This window comes from Boleophthalmus pectinirostris, unplaced genomic scaffold (genome assembly GCF_026225935.1).
Source record: "Boleophthalmus pectinirostris isolate CB_2022bp ecotype Guang Dong unplaced genomic scaffold, ASM2622593v1 HiC_scaffold_1, whole genome shotgun sequence".
NCBI lineage: Eukaryota > Metazoa > Chordata > Actinopteri > Gobiiformes > Gobiidae > Boleophthalmus > Boleophthalmus pectinirostris.
The window spans coordinates 36108068-36129643 of NW_026570970.1; the positions used below are offsets into that span (position 1 = coordinate 36108068).

The following is a 21576-nucleotide window of genomic DNA, read 5'->3' on the forward strand; positions in this document are numbered from 1 at the left end:
GAGAGAGAGAGAGAGAGAGAGAGAGAGAGAGAGAGAGAGAGAGAGAGAGAGAGAGTGTGCGTGAGTGTGTGTGTGTGTGTGTGTGTGTGTGTGTGTGTGTGTGTGTGTGTGTGAGAGAGAGAGAGAGAGAGAGAGAGAGAGCTCCTCGCGTCTTGCCCAAAGGAAAAAAAAAAACAAAAAAAAAAACGTCTGGCTCTGTGCCAAGCCGTGGAACAAGTGCCCCCCCCCCCCCCCCCCTCCCCTCCTCCCCTCCTCCCCTCCCCCTCCCGCCCTCCCTCCTCCCGCTGCTCGGCTCTTTCAGGGTTTGGGCTGTTTTTAAAAAGGCTCGCAGCGCTGCGCTGGATCAGTGCGCTCTGGAAGTGCCGCGGAGACAGAGGCAAAGACACACCGAGGACAGAGGAGCGTGCAACGGACTGGACCTGCGCTGAAGCCGCTACACGCGTGTCATCTGAGCCCCTGCTCCGGATAAAGACTTTGGCTTTAGTCTGAACAATCGGATTATCTTTGAGCGGCATTGTGCCATAGAGCCCCGTTCTCCTCGACACTGCCCGGGACCATGTTAGTGAGCGCGCCCCTCTTGGCCACGCTCGTGCTGCAGCTCAGCGGCTGCCTCGGCTCCTACGTCCCGTGTGAACCGTGCGACGAGAAGACGCTGTCCATGTGCCCGCCGGTGCCCATGACCTGCCAGCTCGTGAAGGAGCCGGGCTGCGGCTGCTGCCTCACGTGCGCGCTCGCGGAGGGCCAGGCGTGCGGTGTGTACACGGGCACGTGCACCAAGGGTCTCCGCTGTCTGCCCCGGAGCGGAGAGGAGAAGCCCCTGCACGCGCTGCTCCACGGCCGAGGCGTTTGCACCAACGAGAAGGGCCACAAACCCGCTCCTCCTCCGCCAGGTAGGACCGGCTCCGTGCGTAACGACGCACACTTTAATACTGCACTGTGTGAGAAAGGCAGGTGGATGTACGGTGCATTCTGGAGTTCACGTCAGAGGTTCTGGAGATGATTCTCCTCGTGGCTTTAGATTGTGTTTATTTTGAGTGGAGCCTGTTTAGAGGCAGAGCCGTGAGGAGATGTGGCTCCTAAACTCGTCTTCACTCACGCAGGGATGAGGAGTGTGGAGCGCAGCACACCTCCGCGCGGATCTGCGCTCGGATGGCGCTTTGTCACACTGTGCACGAAGCAGGTGGAGAAAATGTCAGTGCAGTTTGCGTGGTCACGTTTGCTCTTTCATTTAAATGTATTCTCTGAAGTCTCCACGCCGGTTTGAGTGGCGTGCGCGCTTCAGTCTAAACATTGGCACAAGACGCACTGAAACTGGAGCGCACCCAGAAGCGCAGCTGTGTTCCGTGCTCTCCAGACGCACGTGAGGCGGCGGAGTGCTCGTTAAAGTTGTTGAAATGCTTCTCTTTAGTTCCCATGTTTGGTGGACCTGCGGAAAAGTAGCGCGGATTATCATCTTTGGAGAGCGCCTTGTTTCTTTTGGCAGGCGCGGCGGAGTTTTTTGGCAGAGAGAGCACGTTTATGAAGATTAGAGAAAGAAACCCAGAGTCAGAGAAATATAGCGTCAAATTGAGAATCCCCAAACCTCCGTGGAGATCCGGGTGCGGGAGATCCGGGTGCTGGAGCTGGTGCTGCGGTGCGTCGCTCGTGCGCGCTGCGGGGTTCGTCGGGACTTGGCACCTGCTTTGATCTGCTCTGATAGATGAGTCTTATTAAACCCGCGCCCTTCAGCTCTTCCTCGTTTTTTCGTGTCTCGTTTGAAATCCAACCTTGTGCGTTCGTAACCACGTACGGTCCTGCAGCAGAGCGTAAGATTAAGATTGAGTTGCGCGCTGTATCGAGCCTCTCTGGTTGCTATTGGTAACTTTAACTGCACTGTACGTAACTTTTCTGGTGTAAGATTCGCCACGATCTGCTTGTCTCCATGGAAATTACCGCTTTTTTTGCTCGAAATGTTCCCCGGTATGGCATTAAACTCGACAATCTCCATCCAGACAAGCAGGCGATACCAAGTTACAGGTATGATCTATGGAGAGGCGAGTCTGCTCACAGCATGAATGCATGCTTTCTTACAGTAGAAACTCGTTACTTAATACGTGCAAGATGGATAGGTTTAATGCCATGCTGCGGAACATTCTACACTGTCAAAACGGTAACGTCACCATGGAGACGAACATGAGGAATGTCCCACAATGGATCTTTATGTTACGTGACAGTTTAACTTGTAAACATGCTCTCGACAACATACCGTTTAGTTTATTTACACGTGTTCGCACATATTTACACCATGCCTGACTCCACTGCGTGATGTCATCAGGTGGTACTCCTCTGTGTTTTTAAAGTCCACATTTGAGTATGTTTGAGTGATGTTGCTGCAGTTTCTTTTTGGCTGGAGTCTGAAGTGCTTGGGTTGGATTTTTTTTCCCCATTGGAATGCATGATATCCACTGTCCCTACGCCCCCTGCTGGCTGTAACTGGAATTGCATCATGTTTCCAACTTTGGACCTTTGAATCTAGAGACTTCGAAATGTATTTACAATAATTTTACACTTTCTATTTGAAGTTATAAAGAGGGAGAACTTCTGCCGTGTATAGTCTCGCATCCGGGAGATTTCTTTGTTCAGAAAATGGCTCCAGGTTTGAAATTTTCCAAATGATTCTAGTAAAAGTGTGTGGATTTTAAAGCGTCCACGTTGCGCTATTTACAGATTTATGTTCAAATGTTGTTTTCCTCATCACAAACAGACCTGGAGTTGTGTTTTGTTTCTTTCACACATGTTTATCTTCTCTCAAACTGAAAACACTCAATTCCACCTTTGTGATGTCATGTGGTGATACAGGAAGTGCTCCACTGTGTCTTTAAACTCCACACACCTTCATGAGAATCATTCGGATCATTTCATCCCTGGAATTTCCAATCTAATAAACAAAAGGTGAAAGGAGCTGCTCACTTACAAAACTACTTCATGACATCACAAGGTGGAACAGAGTGTTTGGAGCTTTGGAGATGTAAACAGACTAATAATAATAAAGTGTGAATGAAACAAAACACAACTCCAGGTCTGTTTTTGAAGAGGTAACAACAATTATAACAGGAATGTCATAATAACTGAAGTATCGTGATATTGTATCGTCAAAAGTCTGTCACAATATATCGAATGACAAGTTCCTTTGCTTAAATGCCGCTTTTTAGTAGTAGAAACGGCTAATAAACATCGGGAACTACATATCCCATGATTCATTTCAGCACAGACAATATGAAGAAATGTTTTTTACTTGAATTCTTGGGATTATGACGGTAATAATTCACACCAAAATCTTGTCGAGGTATTTTAAAGCAAAAACGCGTCCTATCTATAAAATTACATCAGCCTGTCCAAAATATCGCAATAAATATCGTACAGTGAGATGCATATCATTATAAAATCGTACGTATCGTTACATCCCCGCATAATACATACAATAACGTAATATGGGCTCTTGAATCTGTAGCTCAATACCTGCAAGATGAATACGTTTAATGTCATACTACGGAACATTCCTAGCAATGCAAAAACATCTCCATGGAGACGAGCAGGTGGCAGGTCCCTCCACTGGAAAAGTGACACAGTGTACCTTTACATTAGCATTAGTCTTTAGTGTTGTGTGACTGTGCAAAAACATTGAAATATATTGAGATATATCGTATTGTTTAATGTGATGATACAGTATTGATATCGTGGGCTGCTGTATCGATATATCGCCAAGAGTATTTTTTGGTTTATTTTACTCAGTTATTTTGTTACAGCTACAGTTTTGTTGCTTGTTCACAGGATGGAAACTTGTTCATCACATTTGACATTTTCACTGTTCTGATGATTAACCCTATAGAACTGCACTTAACTTTCCAACCATAAAAGATAGAAACTTACTTTTTTTTTTTTTTGAAAGACTGACAGTTGTGTCTTTCCGAGCATATTTCCAGTATTATCCTACCTTAGGGACGTAGGGAAAACGAGGGTCCAATAGGAATTTTGTTTTCTGCCAAACTCATGCTCTCCGTCTATTTTGATTGGTCCAAACTTTGCCAAAGAGTGTAGTGAGTCAAGATAGTCGATGCTCTGAGCGTCTGTGTTCATAACAACTGAAAAAAGTTGCTCTAAGTGCAGTTATTTCTCAAATAAATGCCAAATTACGCATCTTGGTCTGTGTAATTGTGCATCCCTTGCTATTAAAAGTTTATTTCAGTCAAAATGTACAAATCCAAATGTAATAAACATCATGGAAATACAGGAAGTGATGTGGCTCTGTGCCCTGGACCTGACACCAGCTGTTTCCACGACTGACACCAGGAAAGTCATGGGGCCATTGCACTTTTTTGTTTTGTTTTGATGCAATAAGGAGATTTTGAGTTTATTTACAGACTTCATATTTTGAACTTTTGTAGCTAAGGCCCCAAATTGAGCATTTTCTAATGTCCAAATAGCTGTTTATACATGTTTGCTGTGTGTTTTGTATGAAACTGTGTAAATTTCATTTTCAGTTTTTGTATTTCTGGTCCTGTAGCATTTAGTGACACAACTCCAGCAGCAGACTGTGAAATAACAGGTTGTAGTGACAAAAAGGATGTATGACACTTCATTGGGAGGTAAAAGGGGCAGTTTTAATAGCAACAGCCGGGGACAAATGTACTGAAACTGCCCTTAGGTCTGGAAGGGTTAAAATGTTTGTGTTTCATATGAACAAAGACTTTTAGTATCACAGCCATGATTTTTATTGAACTGTATTGAAGTGACTTGAAATATGTCATATCAAATCAAAAGTGCACTGTATCGGGATCTGTATGGTATCGTGACCTGTGTATCAAGGTGTGTATCATATCGTGGCATGTGTATCGAGGTGTGTATCGTACAGTATCGTGGCATGTGTATCGAGGTGTGTAGCGTACAGTATCGTGGCCTGTGTATCGAGGTGTTTATGGTATCGTATCGTATCCTGTGCATCGAGGTGTGTATGGTATCGTATGGTATCGTGTGTATCGAGGTGTGTATGTTATCGTATGGTATCGTGTGTATTGAGGTGTTTATGGTATCGTATCGTATCCTGTGCATCGAGGTGTGTATGGTATCGTATGGTATCGTGTGTATCGAGGTGTGTATGGTATCGTATGGTATCGTGTGTGCATCGAGGTGTGTATCGTATTGTATCGTGTGTATTGAGGTGTGTATGGTATGGTATGGTATTGTATCATATGGTATGGTATGGCATTGTCTGGTATCGTATGGTCTGGTATGGTATAGTATTGTATCGTATGGTATCGTGGCGTGTGTATCTAGGTGTGTATCGTATTGTATCGTGTGTATCGAGGTGTGTATGGTATGGTATAGTACTGTATCATATGGTATGGTATTTGTATGGTATCGTATGGTCTGGTATCGTATGGTATCATGTATATTGAGGTGTGTATCATATAGTGGCATGTGTATCGAGGTGTGTATTGTATCGTATGGTCTGGTATCGTATGGTATCGTATTGTATGTATGGTATGGTCTGGTATGGTCTGGTATGGTCTGGTATGGTATGGTATGGTATGGTATCGTATGGTATCGTATTAGTATGGTATTGTATCATATGGTCTGGTATGGTCTGGTATCGTATGGTATCGTTTGGTATGGTATTGTATCATATGGTCTGGTATGGTCTGGTATCGTATGGTATCGTTTGGTATGGTATTGTATCGTATGGTCTGGTATGGTCTGGTATCGGGGCTGTCTGCTCCGTCGGGCTGGTGGATTGTGTTAAAGTGTTAGCGTGCGAGAGGCGCAGACTCCAACAGCAGAAACACACTCCAGGGTTTAACTCTGTGCAAACACCACAGAGGTAACACACACCTCAGGGCAGAGTGTGTGTGTGTGTGTGTGTGTGTGTGTGTGTGTGTGTGTGTCTGTGTGTGTGTCTGTGTGTGTGTGTGCAAGGGCTAAAAATAGAACTGCAAACCTGGACAGGAGAAAGGGAAGAGAGAGAGAAGAGAGAAGAGAGAGACTGGGGGAAAGGGAAGAGAGAGAGTAAAAGAGAGAACACAAAGAGAGGGAGGGGGAAGAGAGAGAGAGAGAGAGGGTGTAAGAGGGGGAGACCAGGAGAGAAAGAGAGAGAGGAGGAGGGAGGAGAGAAAGAGAGAGAGGAGAGACAGGGAGAAGAAAGAGAGAGAGGAGGGACGGGAGAGAAAGAGAGAGAGGAGAGACAGCGAAAGAAAGAGAGAGAGGAGAGACAGCGAAAGAAAGAGAGAGAAGAGACTGGGAGAGAAAGAGAAAGAGGAGAGACAGGGAGAGAAAGAGAGAGAGGAGGGACAGGGAGAGAAAGAGAGAGAGGAGGAGGGAGGAGAGAAAGAGAGAGAGGAGAAACAGGGAGAGAAAAAGAGAGAAGAGGCTGGGAGAGAAAGAGAGAGAGGAGAGACAAGGAGAGAAAGAGAGAGAGGAGGAGGGAGAGGAGAAAGAGAGAGTGGTGGAGAGACAGGGAGAGAAAGAGAGAGGTGGAGAGAGGAGAGAGGAAGAAAGGGTGGGGGTGAGAGAGGGGGGAGTGAATGGGAAGAGAGAGATATGAGCGGGAATGCTGGAGAGAAGCTCGGGAAAAAGGAAGAGAGAGAGAGAGAGAGAAAGAGAGAGATAGAGAGAGGAGAGGGAAAAAGGGGGAGAGAGAGTAGATAAAGGGAGAAAAAGAGAGAGGGGAGAGAGGGAAGAGAGAGAGGGGAAGAGAGAAAACCAAAGGGATAGAGAAGGGGAAGAGAGAAGAGGGAGGAAGAGTGGAGACAGGGAGAGAAAAAGAGAGAGGAGGAGAAAGGGGAGACGGGGGGAAATGTTGGGAGTAAGAGAGAGAGAGGAGGAGAGGGAGAGAGGGAAGAGAGAGAGAAGAGAGGGGAAGAGAGAGGGGAGGCAGGGAGAGAGGGTGGGAGTGAGAGAGAAAGAACGAGAGGAGACAGGGAGAGAAAGGGGGTGTGGGAGACAGAGAGGAAAGAGAGAGAGAAGAGAGAAAGAGGAACAGAGAGAGAGAGAGACAGGAGAGAAGGTGAAGAAGAGAGAACAGCGGGAGAGAAGAGGAAGAGAGAGAGAAAAAGGGGGATAGAGAGAACATAGGGAGAGAAAGAGAGAGAGAGGAAACAGGGAGAGAAAGAGAGAGAGGGGAAGAGGCTGGGAGTGAGACAGAGAGGAGAGAAAGAGAGAAGAGAGGGAAGAAAGGGAGAGAGGGGGAAAAGGTGAAATAGTGGAGAATGGGCGGGGATCTATTACTGCACTGCAAAACATGAAAAATGTACTTCAAGGCCCAACGGAATTTTTTTTATCATGATTTGAGTACATTTCACTTCAGTAAAGTAAGTAAAAGTATCTACTTAAAATTTGAAAATACATCTGGCTACACTTAAATTAAGAAAAACAACAACTTTTTACACTTAAAATAAGAAACAAAATTGAATGTTGTTTGAATTAAGAAAAACAAACTTATTCCATTGGTCGATAATTTAACTTGTCAAGTTGAATCGACTCAAATAAAGTCAAATGTTCTTAACTGAAGTCATTTTAACTTACCTAGATTTATTTATTTTATTTTATTTTTTCCAGTGCAGGAGTTGCCAATCTCTGCTGAACTAAACACTGCAAAAAAAAAAAAAAAAAAAAAAAAATCTAGCCAAGTTCAGATGACTTGAATTAAAAAAAAGTTTTATCATGATTTGAGTAAATTTCACTTGACAAGTAAAATGATCTGCCAGTGGAACAAGACTTTTTGTAGTTAAAATATGACAATACATCTTACTACACTTAAAATAAGAAAAACAACAACAACAACAACAACTACTACTTTTTGCACTTAAAAGAAGAAACAAAATCAAATGCTGCTTGAATTAAGAAAAACACAAGTCAAATGTTCTTAACTGAAGTCATTTTAACTTACCTAGATTTATTTATTTATATATTTTTTTCATTGCTGGAGTTGTCAATCTCTCCTGAGCTAAACACAAAAACAAAAAAAAAAAAAAAAAAAAACTAAATCCAGCCAAGTTCAGATGACTTGAATTGAGTTTTATCATGATTTGAGTCAATTTCACTTGACAAATAAAATTATCTGCTAATGGAACAATGACTTTTTGTACTTAAAACATGAAAATACATCTTGCTACACTTAAAATAAGAAAAAAACAACAACAACTTTTTGCACTTAAAATAAGAAACAAAATTGAATGTTGCTTAAATTAAGAAAAACATTCTTTTCAAGTTTAATCCACTCAAATAACGTAAAATGTTCTTAATTGTCTTAATTCAAGTCATTTTAACTTACCTAGATATTGTTTTTTGTTTTTGTTTTTTTTTTTCCCCCAGTGCTGGAGTTGCTAATCTCTCCTGAAATAACACTGCGATAAAAACAAAACAAAAAAAAAAAACACAATCCAGCCAAGTTCAGATGACTTCAGTTTTGAAAGTTTTATTATGATTTGAGTCAATTTCACTTTGCAAGTAAAAAGTGGAACAAGATTTTTTGAACTTAAAATATAAAAATTCTACTTGTTACATGTAAAATAAGAAAAACAACACCTTTTTGCACTTCAAATAAGAAACAAACTCTAAGAAAAACACACTTATTGGTCGATCATCGTACTTGTCAAGTTGAATCTACTCAAATAAAGTCTTAATTTTAGTCATTTTCACGTACCTAGATATTGTTTTTTTGTCCAGTGTAAATGTGACATCACAAAGTGGAACAGAGCATTTTGGAAACCAGGATTACTCAAACATGTGTGAATGAAACGAAACACAATCTCTCCTGAAATAACACTGCGATAAAAACAAAACAAAACAAAAAAAAACACAATCCAGCCAAGTTCAGTTGACTTGAATTAAGAAAGTTTCATCATGATTTGAGTCAATTTCACTTTGCAAGTAAAAAGTAGAACAAGATTTTTTGAACTTAAAATATGAAAATACATCTTGCTACACTTAAAATAAGAAAAACAACAACTTTTTGCACTTAAAAATAAAAATCAAAATCTAAGAAAAACACACTTAATCCAATGGTCGATCATCGTACTTGTCAAGTTGAATCGACTCAAATAAAGTCTTAATTAAAGTCATTTTCACTTACCTAGATGTTGTTTTTTTGTCCAGTGTAAACGTGACATCACAAGGTGGAACAGAGCATTTTGGAGACGTACACAGACTAATAAACCAGGATTACTCAAACATGTGAATGAAACGAAACACAACTCCAGGTCTGTTTCTGAGGCGGTAACAACATGACTTCAAATTCACAAGAGTCCGTTGTTTTGCGTAACTCGGGATCTTTAAGTCGGTGTAACTCGAGCGTGTACTGCGTGTTTTTTAGAGTGTGTGGGAGACAGTCCAAACCGCAGTGCCTAGTGGAGTCTCTGAAGGTGCCAGGAGGAATGTGCCCGTGTTGTTTGGTGCATTCCAGTGCCACGCAGCCTGGCATTAGCTCAAGACAATAGCCCCAAACAATGGCACTGATAATGACGGGGGGGGACGGCCCAGTCGCACTCACCACGCAGACGACGGGCTGCATGATCTCGAGATTACGGTTCCAACGGGATGTTCTGATCTATGTTCTAACGTTTCCTCGTCGCAAACAGATCTGGAGTTGTGTTTTGTTTCATTTAAACCCTGCAGATATAGACTGAGAAACAGAAAACACAAACAAAAAACAATATCTAGGTAAGTTAAAACGACTTCTACTTAGAATATTTAGATTTCTGAGTAGATTCAACTTGGCAAGTGTAGAATATTTTGTTTTTTTGAGTAGATTCAACTTGACAAGTGCAATCATCTACCGTTTTGTATTTTGTATTTTTTTTATTTTTAATTTAAAGCAACATTCAATTTTTTTTGTTATTTTAAGTGCAAAAAGTTTATTTTTTAATTTTATTTTTTTAGTGTAGCAAGATGTATTTTTTGTATTTGAAGTCTTGTTCCACTGGCAAATATTTTTTACTTGAAAATAGTGAAATCTACTCAAATAGTGTTAAAACTTTCTTAATTCAAATCATCTAGATTTTGTTTTTTGCAATGAAGATTGAAATTGAACAAGTGATTCTAGTGAAGGTGTATTGAGTTTTCAGTTTTAGTGCAAAGAGTTGTTATTTTTTCTTATTTTAAGTGTAGCAAGTTGTATTTTTATATTTTAAGTACAAAAAGTCTTACTCCACTGGCAGATATTTTTACTTATAATGTGAAATTTACTCAAATCATGATAAAACTTTCTTAATTCAAGTCATCTGAACTTGGCTAGATTTTGTTTTTTGCAGTGAGAGCTGAATTTTTCCAAATGATTCTAGTGAAAGTGTATGGAGATTTAAGTGTTAAGTGTAAAGAGTTGTTGTTTTTCTTATTTTCAGTTTAGCAAGATGTATTTTTATATTTTAAGTACAAAAAGTCTTCCTCCACTGTCAGATATTTTTTCTTGTCAAGTGAAATTTTTCTTAATTCAAGTCAACTTAATTTAGTAACTTACTTGTAAAGTGAAATTTACTCAAATTATAATAAAACTTTCTAAATTCAAATCATCTGTACATGGCTAGATTTTGTTTTTTTGCAATGAGGGCTGAATTTTTCCAAATTTGATTCTACACTGGGAAAAAACAATATCTAGACAAGTTAAAATGACTTAAATTAAGATAATTTGACTTTTTTTGAGTTGATTCAACTTGACAAGTAAAATGATCGACCAATGGAATAAGTGTCTTTTTCTTAAACAGATTTTGTTTCTTATTTTAAGTGTAGCAAGATGTATTTTCATATTTTAAATACAAAAAGTCTTGTTCCATTGGTACATATTTTTACTTGTCAAGTGAAATTTACTCAAATCATGATAAAACTTATTTTAATTCAAGTCATCTTAACTTGACTAGATTTAGTTTTTTTGCAGTGTGGACTGAAAATTCCCAAATGATTCTAGTGAAGGTGTATGAAAATTTAAGTTTTAAGTGCAAAAAGTTGTTGTTTTTCTTATTTTAACTGTAGTAAGATGTATTTTCATATCTTAAGTACAAACAGTCTTGTTTCATTTCGTTGGTAGATACTTTTACTTACTTTAAGTGAACTGTACTCACATTCAACACCACAAAAAACAAAATCTAGCCAAGTTAAGTTGATTTGAATTAAGAAAGTTTTATTCTGATTTGAGTAAATTTCCCTTGATAAGTAAAATGATCTGCTAGTGGAACAAGACTTTTTGTACTTAAAATATGAAAATACATCTTACTACACTTAAAATAAGAAAAAAACCAACAACTTTTAGCACTTCTGAAGCAACACAAACCCAAAAACACACTTATTCCATTGGTAGATCATTTTACTTGTCAAGTTGAACCGACTCAAATAAAGTCAAATGTTTTTAATTGAAGTCATTTTAACTTATCTAGATATTGTTTATTTCCAGTGAAGTCATCTTAACTTTTGTCGTTTTTCAGCGTTTAGATTGAATTGTGTATTTTTCTCTGAGTAAACCTGCGCGTTTTTCAAGGTATTCGATAAGATACCTTTAGTGCCCTACATTTCACCGTCTTATATTGCGATCCCATTAGTGGATACATTTAATAATCTTGGCAAACTTTCTCTTTGGAGGAGGGCAGCAGTCTAAATGAGGCTAAAAACAATAGCTCTTTGTGTTTAATGGAGACGTGTACAGCCAATCCAGTGTCAGGAAAAGACTGCGGTTTGGAGCCCACTCAAGACTTTTTTTGTTTTGGCTTGTTATAGATATAAAAGCTGGTATTATCTAAAGGTACATTGTGTAACTTTTCTGGTGGAGGGTCCATCAAATGCTTCGTTGACTGGAATGTTTCGCGGTATGGCATTAAAACGTTCGATCTTCACGGAAACCAAAACTGTTTTTCGAGGTATTTTTGAGCGATAAAAAAACTTGTAGTTGAATAAATCGAAAGTAGAGCTGTTTAATGTCACGCTGTGGAACATTCCAGGCAAAGCAATGACGTATCCATAGAAACAAGCAGGTGACGGACCAAACCGAACAACCAAAAAAGTTCCGCAGTGCACCTTTAAGTCCAAGAAATGCATCGGTCAGCTACTATTTGCTCGTGTCGTCTAAATATTTGTCCCGCACTTGTCGCTTGTTGCTTTAGCTGATCTAATTTTAAATCCGCAGAGTCTAAACGATCCGGAGCGCCCGTCGGTAGCACCTGTCAGGAGCACCTGTCGGGTCACCTGTCGCAGATTCACTTTCAGTCAAACAGATGCTTCTCTTCGTCTGTCGTAAACCGAAATGTGTCTGCGATTCTGTGCTGTCTTGTTTGAAACGGAGTGTGGAGAGAGAGGGAGGGGTGAAGGAGGGAGGAGGGAGGAGGAGGGGGAGGGAGGAAGGAGGAGGAAGGAAGGAGGAAGGAAGGAGGAATATTACTGTATTTAAAATGTAAAACATTACATGACTATTGCAGCACTTTTAAGTTACTCTCACCAAAATAACTGTGAAGATGCTGAACTTTTGCACCGTATATGGACTAAACCAGAACTAAACCAGGTCTAAACCAGGACTAAACCAGAACTAAACTAGGACTAAACCATAGCTGAACCAGGACTAAACCAGGTCTAAACCAGGACTGAACCAGGTCTAAACAAGGACTAAAACAGGAGTAAACTAGGACTAAACCAGGACTAAACCAGGACTAAAGGGAACTAAAGGAGGGGCTAGTGTTTCCAGAGTGGGAGGGGTTTATTGACTTGTGATCTGCAGGATAGTCGCTCGTGTAAAAGCAAAGCCGCAGTTGTTCTTTTGCATTGTCTGCGTTGTCTGATTTAGTCCTGGTTCAGTCCTGGTTCAGTCCTGGTTCAGACCTGGTTCAGACCTAGTTTAGTCCTGATATAATCCTGGTTTAGTCATTGTTCAATACTGGCTCCATTCTGGCTCAGTCCTGCCTTAGTCCTGGCTCAGTCTTGGTTCAGTCTTGGTTCAGTCCTGGTTTAGTCGTGGTTCAAACCTGGTTTAGTCCTGATTAAGTCCTGGTTCAGAAATGGTTCAGACCTAGTTTAGTCCTGTTTTAGTCCTGCTTTAGTCCTTGTTTAGTCCTGATACAGTCCTGGTTTAGTCCTGGTTCAGTTCTGGCTCAGTCCTGGTTCGGTCGTACTTTAGTCCTGGTTTAGTCCTGGTCCAATCTTTGTCCTGTCCTGGTTCAAACCTGGTTTAGTCCTGGTTCAGTCCTGGCTCAGTCCTGCTTTAGTCCTGTTTGAGTCTTGGCTCAGACCTGGTCCACTGATGGTTCAATCCTGCTTTAGTCCAGGTCCAGTCCTGGTCCAGTCCTGGTCCAGTCCCTGTGGGTCACGTGTGTAAATCTCTGTTCTTTCTGTAAACATTTGACAGTGAGACTTTAGCGTGCGGCCGATCGCACACGTGGGACAAATTTCACCCAAAGTGCTTTGCTCTGTCCATCACCGCGGCAACGCACGGAGGCACAAAGATACGGATCAGCGAAGACATTTTTCACTCACACTCACACTTTAAAAGGTAATGGACTTCATATGTTCACCTCTGCACACAGGAACACTCCACTCACAGAGCAGGAGTCTAACCCACAACCTCCGACTAAGCACGTTTTGAATGAATACGTTTAATGCCATACTGTGGAACATTTCACCGTCACTGAAGGGTGTAAAAAATGGAGACAAGCAGGTCAAGTCTAGGCTTTATTGTCTCTGTAGGGAAATATGTCCTCTGCATTTGACCCGTTCTCAAGTGCATCTGGGTTGAACCTGCATTTGACCCATTGTTCAGTGTCTCTGGGTTAAACCTGTATGTGACCCATTGAAGTGTTGCTGAGTTAAACCTACATTTGACCCATCCTTCTGTGTCTCTGGGATTAACCAGCGTTTGACCCGCCCTTTAGCATCTCTGGTTAAACCTGCATTTGACCCAACCTTCAGTGCCTCTGGGTTAAATCTGCATTTGACCCATTCTTCAGTGTCTCTGGGTTAAACCTGCATTTGACCCATTGTTCAGTATCTCAGGGTTAAACCTATATTTGACCAATTTTTCAGTGTCTCTGGGTTAAACCTGCATTTGACCCATTGTTCAGTGTTTGTGGGTTAAATCTATATTTGACCAATTTTTCAGTGTCTCTGGGTTAAACCTGCATTTTACACATTGAAGTGTTGCTGAGTTAAACCTGCATTTGACCAATTTTTCAGTGTCTCTGAGTTTAAACTTTCACTTGACCCATACTTCAGTGTCTTGGGGTTAAACCTGCATTTGACCCATTCTTCGGTATTTCTGGGTTAAACCTGCATTTGACCCATACTTCATTGTCTCTGGATTTAAACCTGCATTTAATTTTTTTTTTCAGTATTTCTGGGTTAAACCTGCATTTGACCCGACCTTCAGTGTCTCTGGGTTAAACCTACATTTGACCCATCCTTCAGTGTCTCTGGGTTAAACCTGCATTTGACCCAGGAGTTGAGCCTTTTTGCTTTGAGGCGAGAGTGCTACAAATGATTCATTCTCTACAATAATGTTCAAAAGAAACAACTGAATAATGAATGAGTTTTTTTCCTCTCTGTTCCTTCCTTCCTCTTCCTCGTTTCTTTGTGTGTCAGATGTGTCCAAAATAAACCCTCAGACAAAAATACTTTTACTTTCCAAACGTAGAAGAGTAGAAAGTACAGATACCTGCTCGGAGATCGCCATGGAGATGTTATTACTCTATGTCTGGAATGTTTCACAGTATGGCATTAAACCTTTCTGTCTTCACGGAGACCAAACCAGGCTAAGTTACAGGTCAGATCTGTGGAAAGGCAACGCCGCTCACAGTCAGAATGTCTGTTTTTCTAAATTTTTTGAGGTATAAAACCACTTTTGATTGAGTAAACGTAAAGTAGATCTGTTTAATGTCACACTGTGGAACATTCTGGGTGAAGCAATGACATCTCCATACAGTACTTTACTACTTTTACTTCGTACCTTCCGCCGGTGTTCGTGTATAAGTATCGAGTCAGTGTGTACGGTGAAAGTTAGGGTTGAAAGTGAAAGAGTCTTGAGTGTTAATCCGTGTGTGCTTCCTCTTCACAGCTGACTCCAGGTTTCCTGGTTCAGTCCCAGTTTAGTCCTGGTTCAGTCTTGGTTCAAACCTGGTCCAGTCCAGGTTCACTCCTTCTTTAGTCCTGGTTCAGTTGTGCTTCAGTCGTGCTTTAGTCCTGATTCAGACCTGGTTTAGTCTTGGTACAGTCCTGGTTCAGACTTAGTTTAGTCCTGGTTAAGTTTTGGTTCAGTAGTGGTTCAGTCTTGGTTTAGTCCTGGTTTAGTCTTGGTTCAGACTTGGTCCAATCCTGGTTCAGTCCAGATTTAGTCCTGGTTAGATCTGGTTTAGCCCTAGTTCAGTCCAGATTTGGCCCTGGTTTAGTCTTGGTTTAGTTCTGGTTCAGTCTTGGTTCAGCCCTGGTTCAGTCCTGGTTTAGTCTTGGTTCAGACCTGGTCCAATCCTGGTTCAGTCCAGATTTAGTCCTGGTTTAGATCTGGTTTAGTCCTAGTACTTGGTGACCAAATGCAGATTTAATCCAGGAACACTGAAAAAATTGGTCAAGGTCAGATCTGTGAGGCGAGTCACCAGTTTTTCTACACTATAAAACCACTTGAGTAAATGTAAAGTAGAACATTCGGGTGAAGCAATGACATCTCCATACAGTACTTTACTACTTTTACTTCGTACCTTCCGCCGGTGTTCGTGTATAAGGTGAAAGTTACTGGAGTCTTGAGCGTTAATCCGTGTGTGCTTCCTCTTCACAGCTGACTCCTCACAGCTCGGACTAACAGCTGTGAAAGAACTCCACTTTTCACCCGTCTCTTCTCAAACATGTGACCGCGATGAGCACATGAGCTCCCGGACACAAAACCTCTGGGCCTTCCCGGTACAATTCCTCCGCTCTCCCAAAGCGTGGAGCGGGCCGCGCCATTGTACGGCTCCGCGGGGAGTTTGAGAGCGCGCCGAGGAAAACCAAATGGACATGTTTGGAGCTGTGCGCGAACAATGGAGCGCAGTGTTTGAGGAGCTCTCTGCAGCACATCAGGCGTTTAATGGGAATTCTGTCCGAGGCCGAGCCAAGTCACATTAAGGTCTGCAGCACGGAACAAATGCATTCGTTTATCTGGAAAGAGCAGGTCAGGTGAAGACGGAGAGAGCTGCTAGTTACTTTGACTTAAAATAACTCTCTGTAGTCTGCAGTTTAAAAAAGTGTAACGTATTTTTCAGACTGTAAGTGGCACTTTTTTTCATGGTTTGGGTGTGTCCAGTGTGACTTATATATTAAAATGTTCACAGTGAAGCGTAGAGGGGTTCTAAATAGTCTTGTGTGTGAGTATCTGCTGCTCTTGTTCCTCCTGTACCACTGTCACTTCACTCTACTGCACATGTCTCCTGCAGAAAGAGCCTCTGTTCTGTCTGTATCATGTCAGTCGATCGCACCATTACTTCTGCACCACTGAACAATTGAACATTTAAACAAACTTATAAAGACGACAGAGAAAACTGAACACAAATGAACCCAAAAAACAAAATCAGATTTTGCAGATTACAAACTGCAAGTCGTGAAATTTGCAGCTGAAAATGGTAATCAAGCAGCAGAAAGAAAGTTTGGAGTGAGCAAGAAACTTGTGACACTGGGAGGATGCACCATGAAACTTTCCTGAAGTCACTGGATGGATGGACAAAGTCTGAACTTCAGTGACACTGAAACCATCCTGTCGGGATTCAGAAAAGACCCGAATAATTCTAACTGGAACTGATGCTGAGTCTGACGACAGCGACACAGAAGAGGAAGTGACGCTCTGTTTACCTCCGGAGGTCGAGGAGTTGTTCAGAAGTGACACCGAGGATGAAGAACTGAATGGATTTAGTGATTTGGAGTGAGATGGAGAGTTTGTTAAACTTGTTCTGTTCTGTTGTTTATGTTATAGTTTATTTGAAGAACTGTTCATATGTGACGTTAACAGTCTGTTGTTCTCTCTTCTATTGTTATTACTACAACTTGACTTTACACAGGAAATGTCGGTTCCTGGTCTCTGATTTTATAAAATACATTTCCCCCAAAAAGTGCGACTTATAGTCTGCTGTGACTTATATATGTTTTTCCTTCTTCATTATGCATTTTTGTCTGGTGCAACTTATCATCTGAAAAACACCGTAATCTCTGACCCTGTGTCTCCAGAGGCTTAAACACATTCAAATATGTCTCATGCTCAGTTTATGTTCAGGCCTTATGTCAGAACCTCCAGAATTCCCTCCCTGAGCTGCAGAAGCCACACTAGCACTGACTGAGTGTCACGTTGACAATCTGAAATGATTTGAACATTTGTGTTTCCGCTCCTTGAACCGCTCCTTCAGATAAGATTTATTTTCCCTTTTGTCTCAGTCCTTTGAATATTCCAGATTTTGTTCATTATTGAATGATTTATGCAGTTGTGCAGTGCAGTACTTGGAACACTACTTTGTAATTCTATTTGAGTAATATTATTTGGAAGTAATGTTACTCCTGGTACATTTTTTGGCTACTTTTAACTGGCGTAGAGGGCAATGGCAGGTATGTGTTGGCAAAAAGAGGAGAATTCAATAAATGCATGATATATACAGTAGATGTGTGTAAAATCCCTCAGTGGTTTAGGAAGAATCCACAATAAAATAAGAAATTCAATTGGTCAACTGGACAAAAGTTTATTTGGGTGAATATGTTTCGCAGCTCATCTTAACTGCTTCAGTTCTGGTCTAAAATGCTGATGGATAGTGCCTTATATGTGCCATAAGGGAGGAGCTAACTACACTGAAACTACCGTATTTTTCAGACTATAAGGTGCACCGGATTATAAAACGCATTAAGCGAAACAAACGGAGGGTGGGTGGATCATTTAAGTTTGCTTTTTTATTTCCTTTGAGGATGACTCAAATATACATTGAGTAATAATGTGTTTAATGCAGCTTTGTACACATTTGTTTACATTTTACAGAAACAAGACTTAAAACCACATGGCTCATTTGCATAAAATACAAGCTCTGAAAAAACTGCTCGCTCCTTGTGCGCTGATGTGGTTCAGCTTCTGTCGGACTCCATGAGGCTCCTGACTACAGCGGCCCTAATGTTCCGACAATCCATTAAGTGGTGCGGCTTCGTAGTTTACCAAAGTCGTACTAAAACATTTTGACACATTTTTGAGTGCCGTGCACCACATAAAATCGGTTCAAGGTCAGTAAACACAACCAGAATTAATACATAAGGTGCACCGGATTAAAGGCACACTGTCGAATTTTGAGAAAATTAAAGGATTTTAAGTGCGCCTTATACTCTGAAACTAACAAATCTACTTACTATTACACCACTAAGTAGGAGTGTTAGTTTCAGAGTAGTTTCATTGTAGGTAGCTCCTCCAGCATTTTGACCTGCAAAGCTGCGAAACATACTCAACCAAAATAAACTTGGGTCCAGTTGACAAGTTGAATTTCTCCTTTTGCCATGATATATACAGTAGTTATAAGTTAAATACTGTACTGTGGAATATTCAGAGCAAACATCAACATCTCCACGGAGAAGCAAGTGCCGTATCTCCCACCAGAAAAGTCCCACAGTGCACCTTTAACTCTCAAACGCAGAAAAACCAAAGCGGACCCGTATTTGGACGTGGTAATCCAGATCCAAAGTGTTAAACCTAAATGGGCAGCGTGCTCGGTGGCGGCGCGCTGGGATGTTTTTGTAGCGCGCTGCGTTCGGGGGAGCGCGCCAAAATAGGAACTCCGACCGCCGAAGACTCCCGACCCGGACACACCCGGCAATTCAGGAGCGGAGCGGGTGACCACAAGGGGGCAGCGCGCGTCCCAAACCCAAACATACATGTGGCACCCGACCGCAGCCAAATTACACATGTACACTCGAGCTCCTATATCACCGAGTCAGATGCCCTCCCGTAATCCTGCGTCCCTGTGTCAGATGCCCTCCCACCCTCTAATACTCCAGTGTGTCAGATGCCCTCACGACCAGTGGCGTAATTAGAAAAATGAGGGCCCTAAGTGAACTTGAGTTTGGGGCCCTCACTTTTTTTTTTTTTTTTTTTTTAATTGTTCTTGAGACATGCACATCTATATTTATTTTGAATTATGTTGGATTGGAAACTTATCTTATTATTTGGTCGCCTACTGGAAAACCAGAGCTGAAAGTTTTGGGGTTTTTTTGTTTTTTTTTGCTGTTTTTTGTTTATATTCATTACATATTATTATGATGATGATGATGATGATGATGATGATGATATTATTATTATTATTATTATTATTATTTATTTTTTTTCTCATTATTATTGTTTAAAAGTAAAACTACTCTCATTTAATGTCATATTGAGAGAAAATCAAACTCAGGGTAATTAGTTGGTTGGGGGCCCCTCCAGGTTTTGGGGCCCTAGGTGGCAGACTACTTTTGCCTAATGGTAGCGCCGCCTCTGCTCCCAACCTCCTGTGTCCCTGTGTCAGATGCCCTCCCGTCCTTTTCTATATTCTTGTGCCTCAGATGCCCTCCCAAATTCTAATATTCCAGTGTGTCAGATGCCCTCCTATGCTCCTATGTCCCTATGTCAGATGCCCTCCCATGCTCTTATGTGTCAGATGCCCTCCTGTCTGCTTATATTCTTGTGCATCAGATGCCTTCCTCATATATTTCAGTGTGTCAGATGCCCTCTCAACTTCTAATATTCTTGTGTGTCAGATGCCCTCCCAACCGCTTGTATCTATGTCAGATGCCCTCCCATTGTCTTATATCACTGTGTGTCAGATGCCCTCCCATTCCTTTCTAAATTCCTGTCAGATGCCCTCCCAACTGTCTATATTCCAGTGTCAGATGCCCTACCAACCTGTAATATTTTAGTGTGTCAGATACCCTCCCATGCACCTACATCCCTCTGTCAGATACCTTCCCTTTCTGCTGTTTCCAAGTGCGTCAGATGCCCTCCCGTGCACTCATATCCTTGTGCATCAGATGCCCTCCCGTCCCCTTCCGTTCAGAATCGTGTCTCTTGCTCTTGACCGAGGGACACAGCAGCTGCACTGTAAAACTATCCCCAAACCATGAATTATTCACATAAGTTTAGGCTAGAATTTATCGTCCTTGGAAGTTCTCTCCGTCCTCTGCATTTGACCCATCCTGCAGTGTGACTGGGTTAAACGTGCAAAGAAAACCAAACTGTGCATCTCTCCAAAAAACATCTGAATTGACCTGATTTTAAAGATGCACTATGTAACTTTTCCAGCTACTGCTTTGCCTGGAATGTTTCACAGTATGTCAATAAACATAGATGTCTTAAAGAATTGATTGTTTCCATGGAGACTGATAAACTATACTATACATTTTGTCTATATTCAGTCTTTTTAATTTTCCTTATTTTTAATTTATCACAACTTTCCTCTTTTTATTTGTTGTTTAATGTTGCACTGTATCGCCAGTGCAATTTCTTTATTTGGGAGTTTTGTTCGCTGAATTGTGTGATACGTTTAAAAAGGGGATAGTATGCAAAAGCTGTCAAAAAACTAAACTAAAACTAAGAATATGATACAAAACTAATCAGTGTATCATTCGTTAATTAGTTTTTAAAATAAAACCAAATATAAGAAAATGAAAAAACAACTATTTTCTTCATTATATGTCTCTAAAACCAAAGTGAAAAAAGGTGACTTAAACTGCAATGCAGGACTTCTGTGCTGCATACGGACTGAACTAGGACTAAATCAGGTCTAAACCAGGACTGATCCAGAACTGAACCAGGTCTAAACCAGGACTAAAACAGAACTGAAGCAGAACTCAACCAGGACAAAAACATGTCTAAACCAGGACTAAACCAGGTCTAAACAAATCTCAGTCCTGGTCTGGTCCCGGTCTCAGTCCTGTTCTCAGTCCTGGTCTCAGTCCCGGTCTCAGTCCTGTTCTCAGTCCTGGTCTCAGTCCCGGTCTCAGTCCTGGTCCTGGTCCCGATCTGATCCTGCTTTCAGTCCCAGTCTGGTCCCAGTCTGGTTCCGGTCTCAGTCTTTATCACCCGACAGTGTGCATGGGCCCATCCTCGACACTCAGTCCTTTTTCAGTCCTGGTTCAATCCTGGTTCAGTCCTGGCTCAGTCCTGGTTCAGTCCTGATTCAGTCCTGGTTTAGTCCTGGTTTAGTCCTGGTTCAATCCTGGTTCAGTCCAGCATTGCAGTTTTTTCCATTTTTCATTAAAACACAAAATCGAAAAATGAAAAAAATGAATCGTCATCTGTTTTTTCCTTTTGATTTTGGAGACAAATAATGAAGAAAATAGTTTTACTTTTTTTTTTTATTATTTCTTATTTTTGGTTTTATTTTGAAAAACGAATAAACGAATGACACACAGATTAAAACGGTACACCTTATGCACGCTGATGTTGCTCTCTGAAGGGGGAGTGTCTCAGTGTGGAGAGCAAAGAGACCCCCCTCAGAGCATCTAAAGCAGAAATGAAAGTTATAAAACAAAAACGTCAGTAAGATCGCACCAGAAAAGTCTCCTAATACGGCTTTAAGCGGAGTTTGTATTGAGTTTTGCAGTGTGGCTCCGCTCTGG

The 21576-nt window shown here is 41.3% G+C and overlaps 1 protein-coding gene across 1 annotated transcript in view; it reads left to right on the forward strand.

Annotated features, from left to right (window-relative positions):
• The first annotated feature begins 367 nt into the window (after positions 1–367).
• The window catches only part of LOC110175846 (insulin-like growth factor-binding protein 5), a 45141-nt gene continuing 23932 nt past the window's right edge, over positions 368–21576 (forward strand). The window contains exon 1 of the mRNA XM_020942065.2: positions 368–890. Within this exon, the coding sequence (XP_020797724.1) occupies positions 557–890 (334 nt within the window). The 5' untranslated portion in view covers positions 368–556. The remainder of the gene's footprint in view (positions 891–21576) is intronic.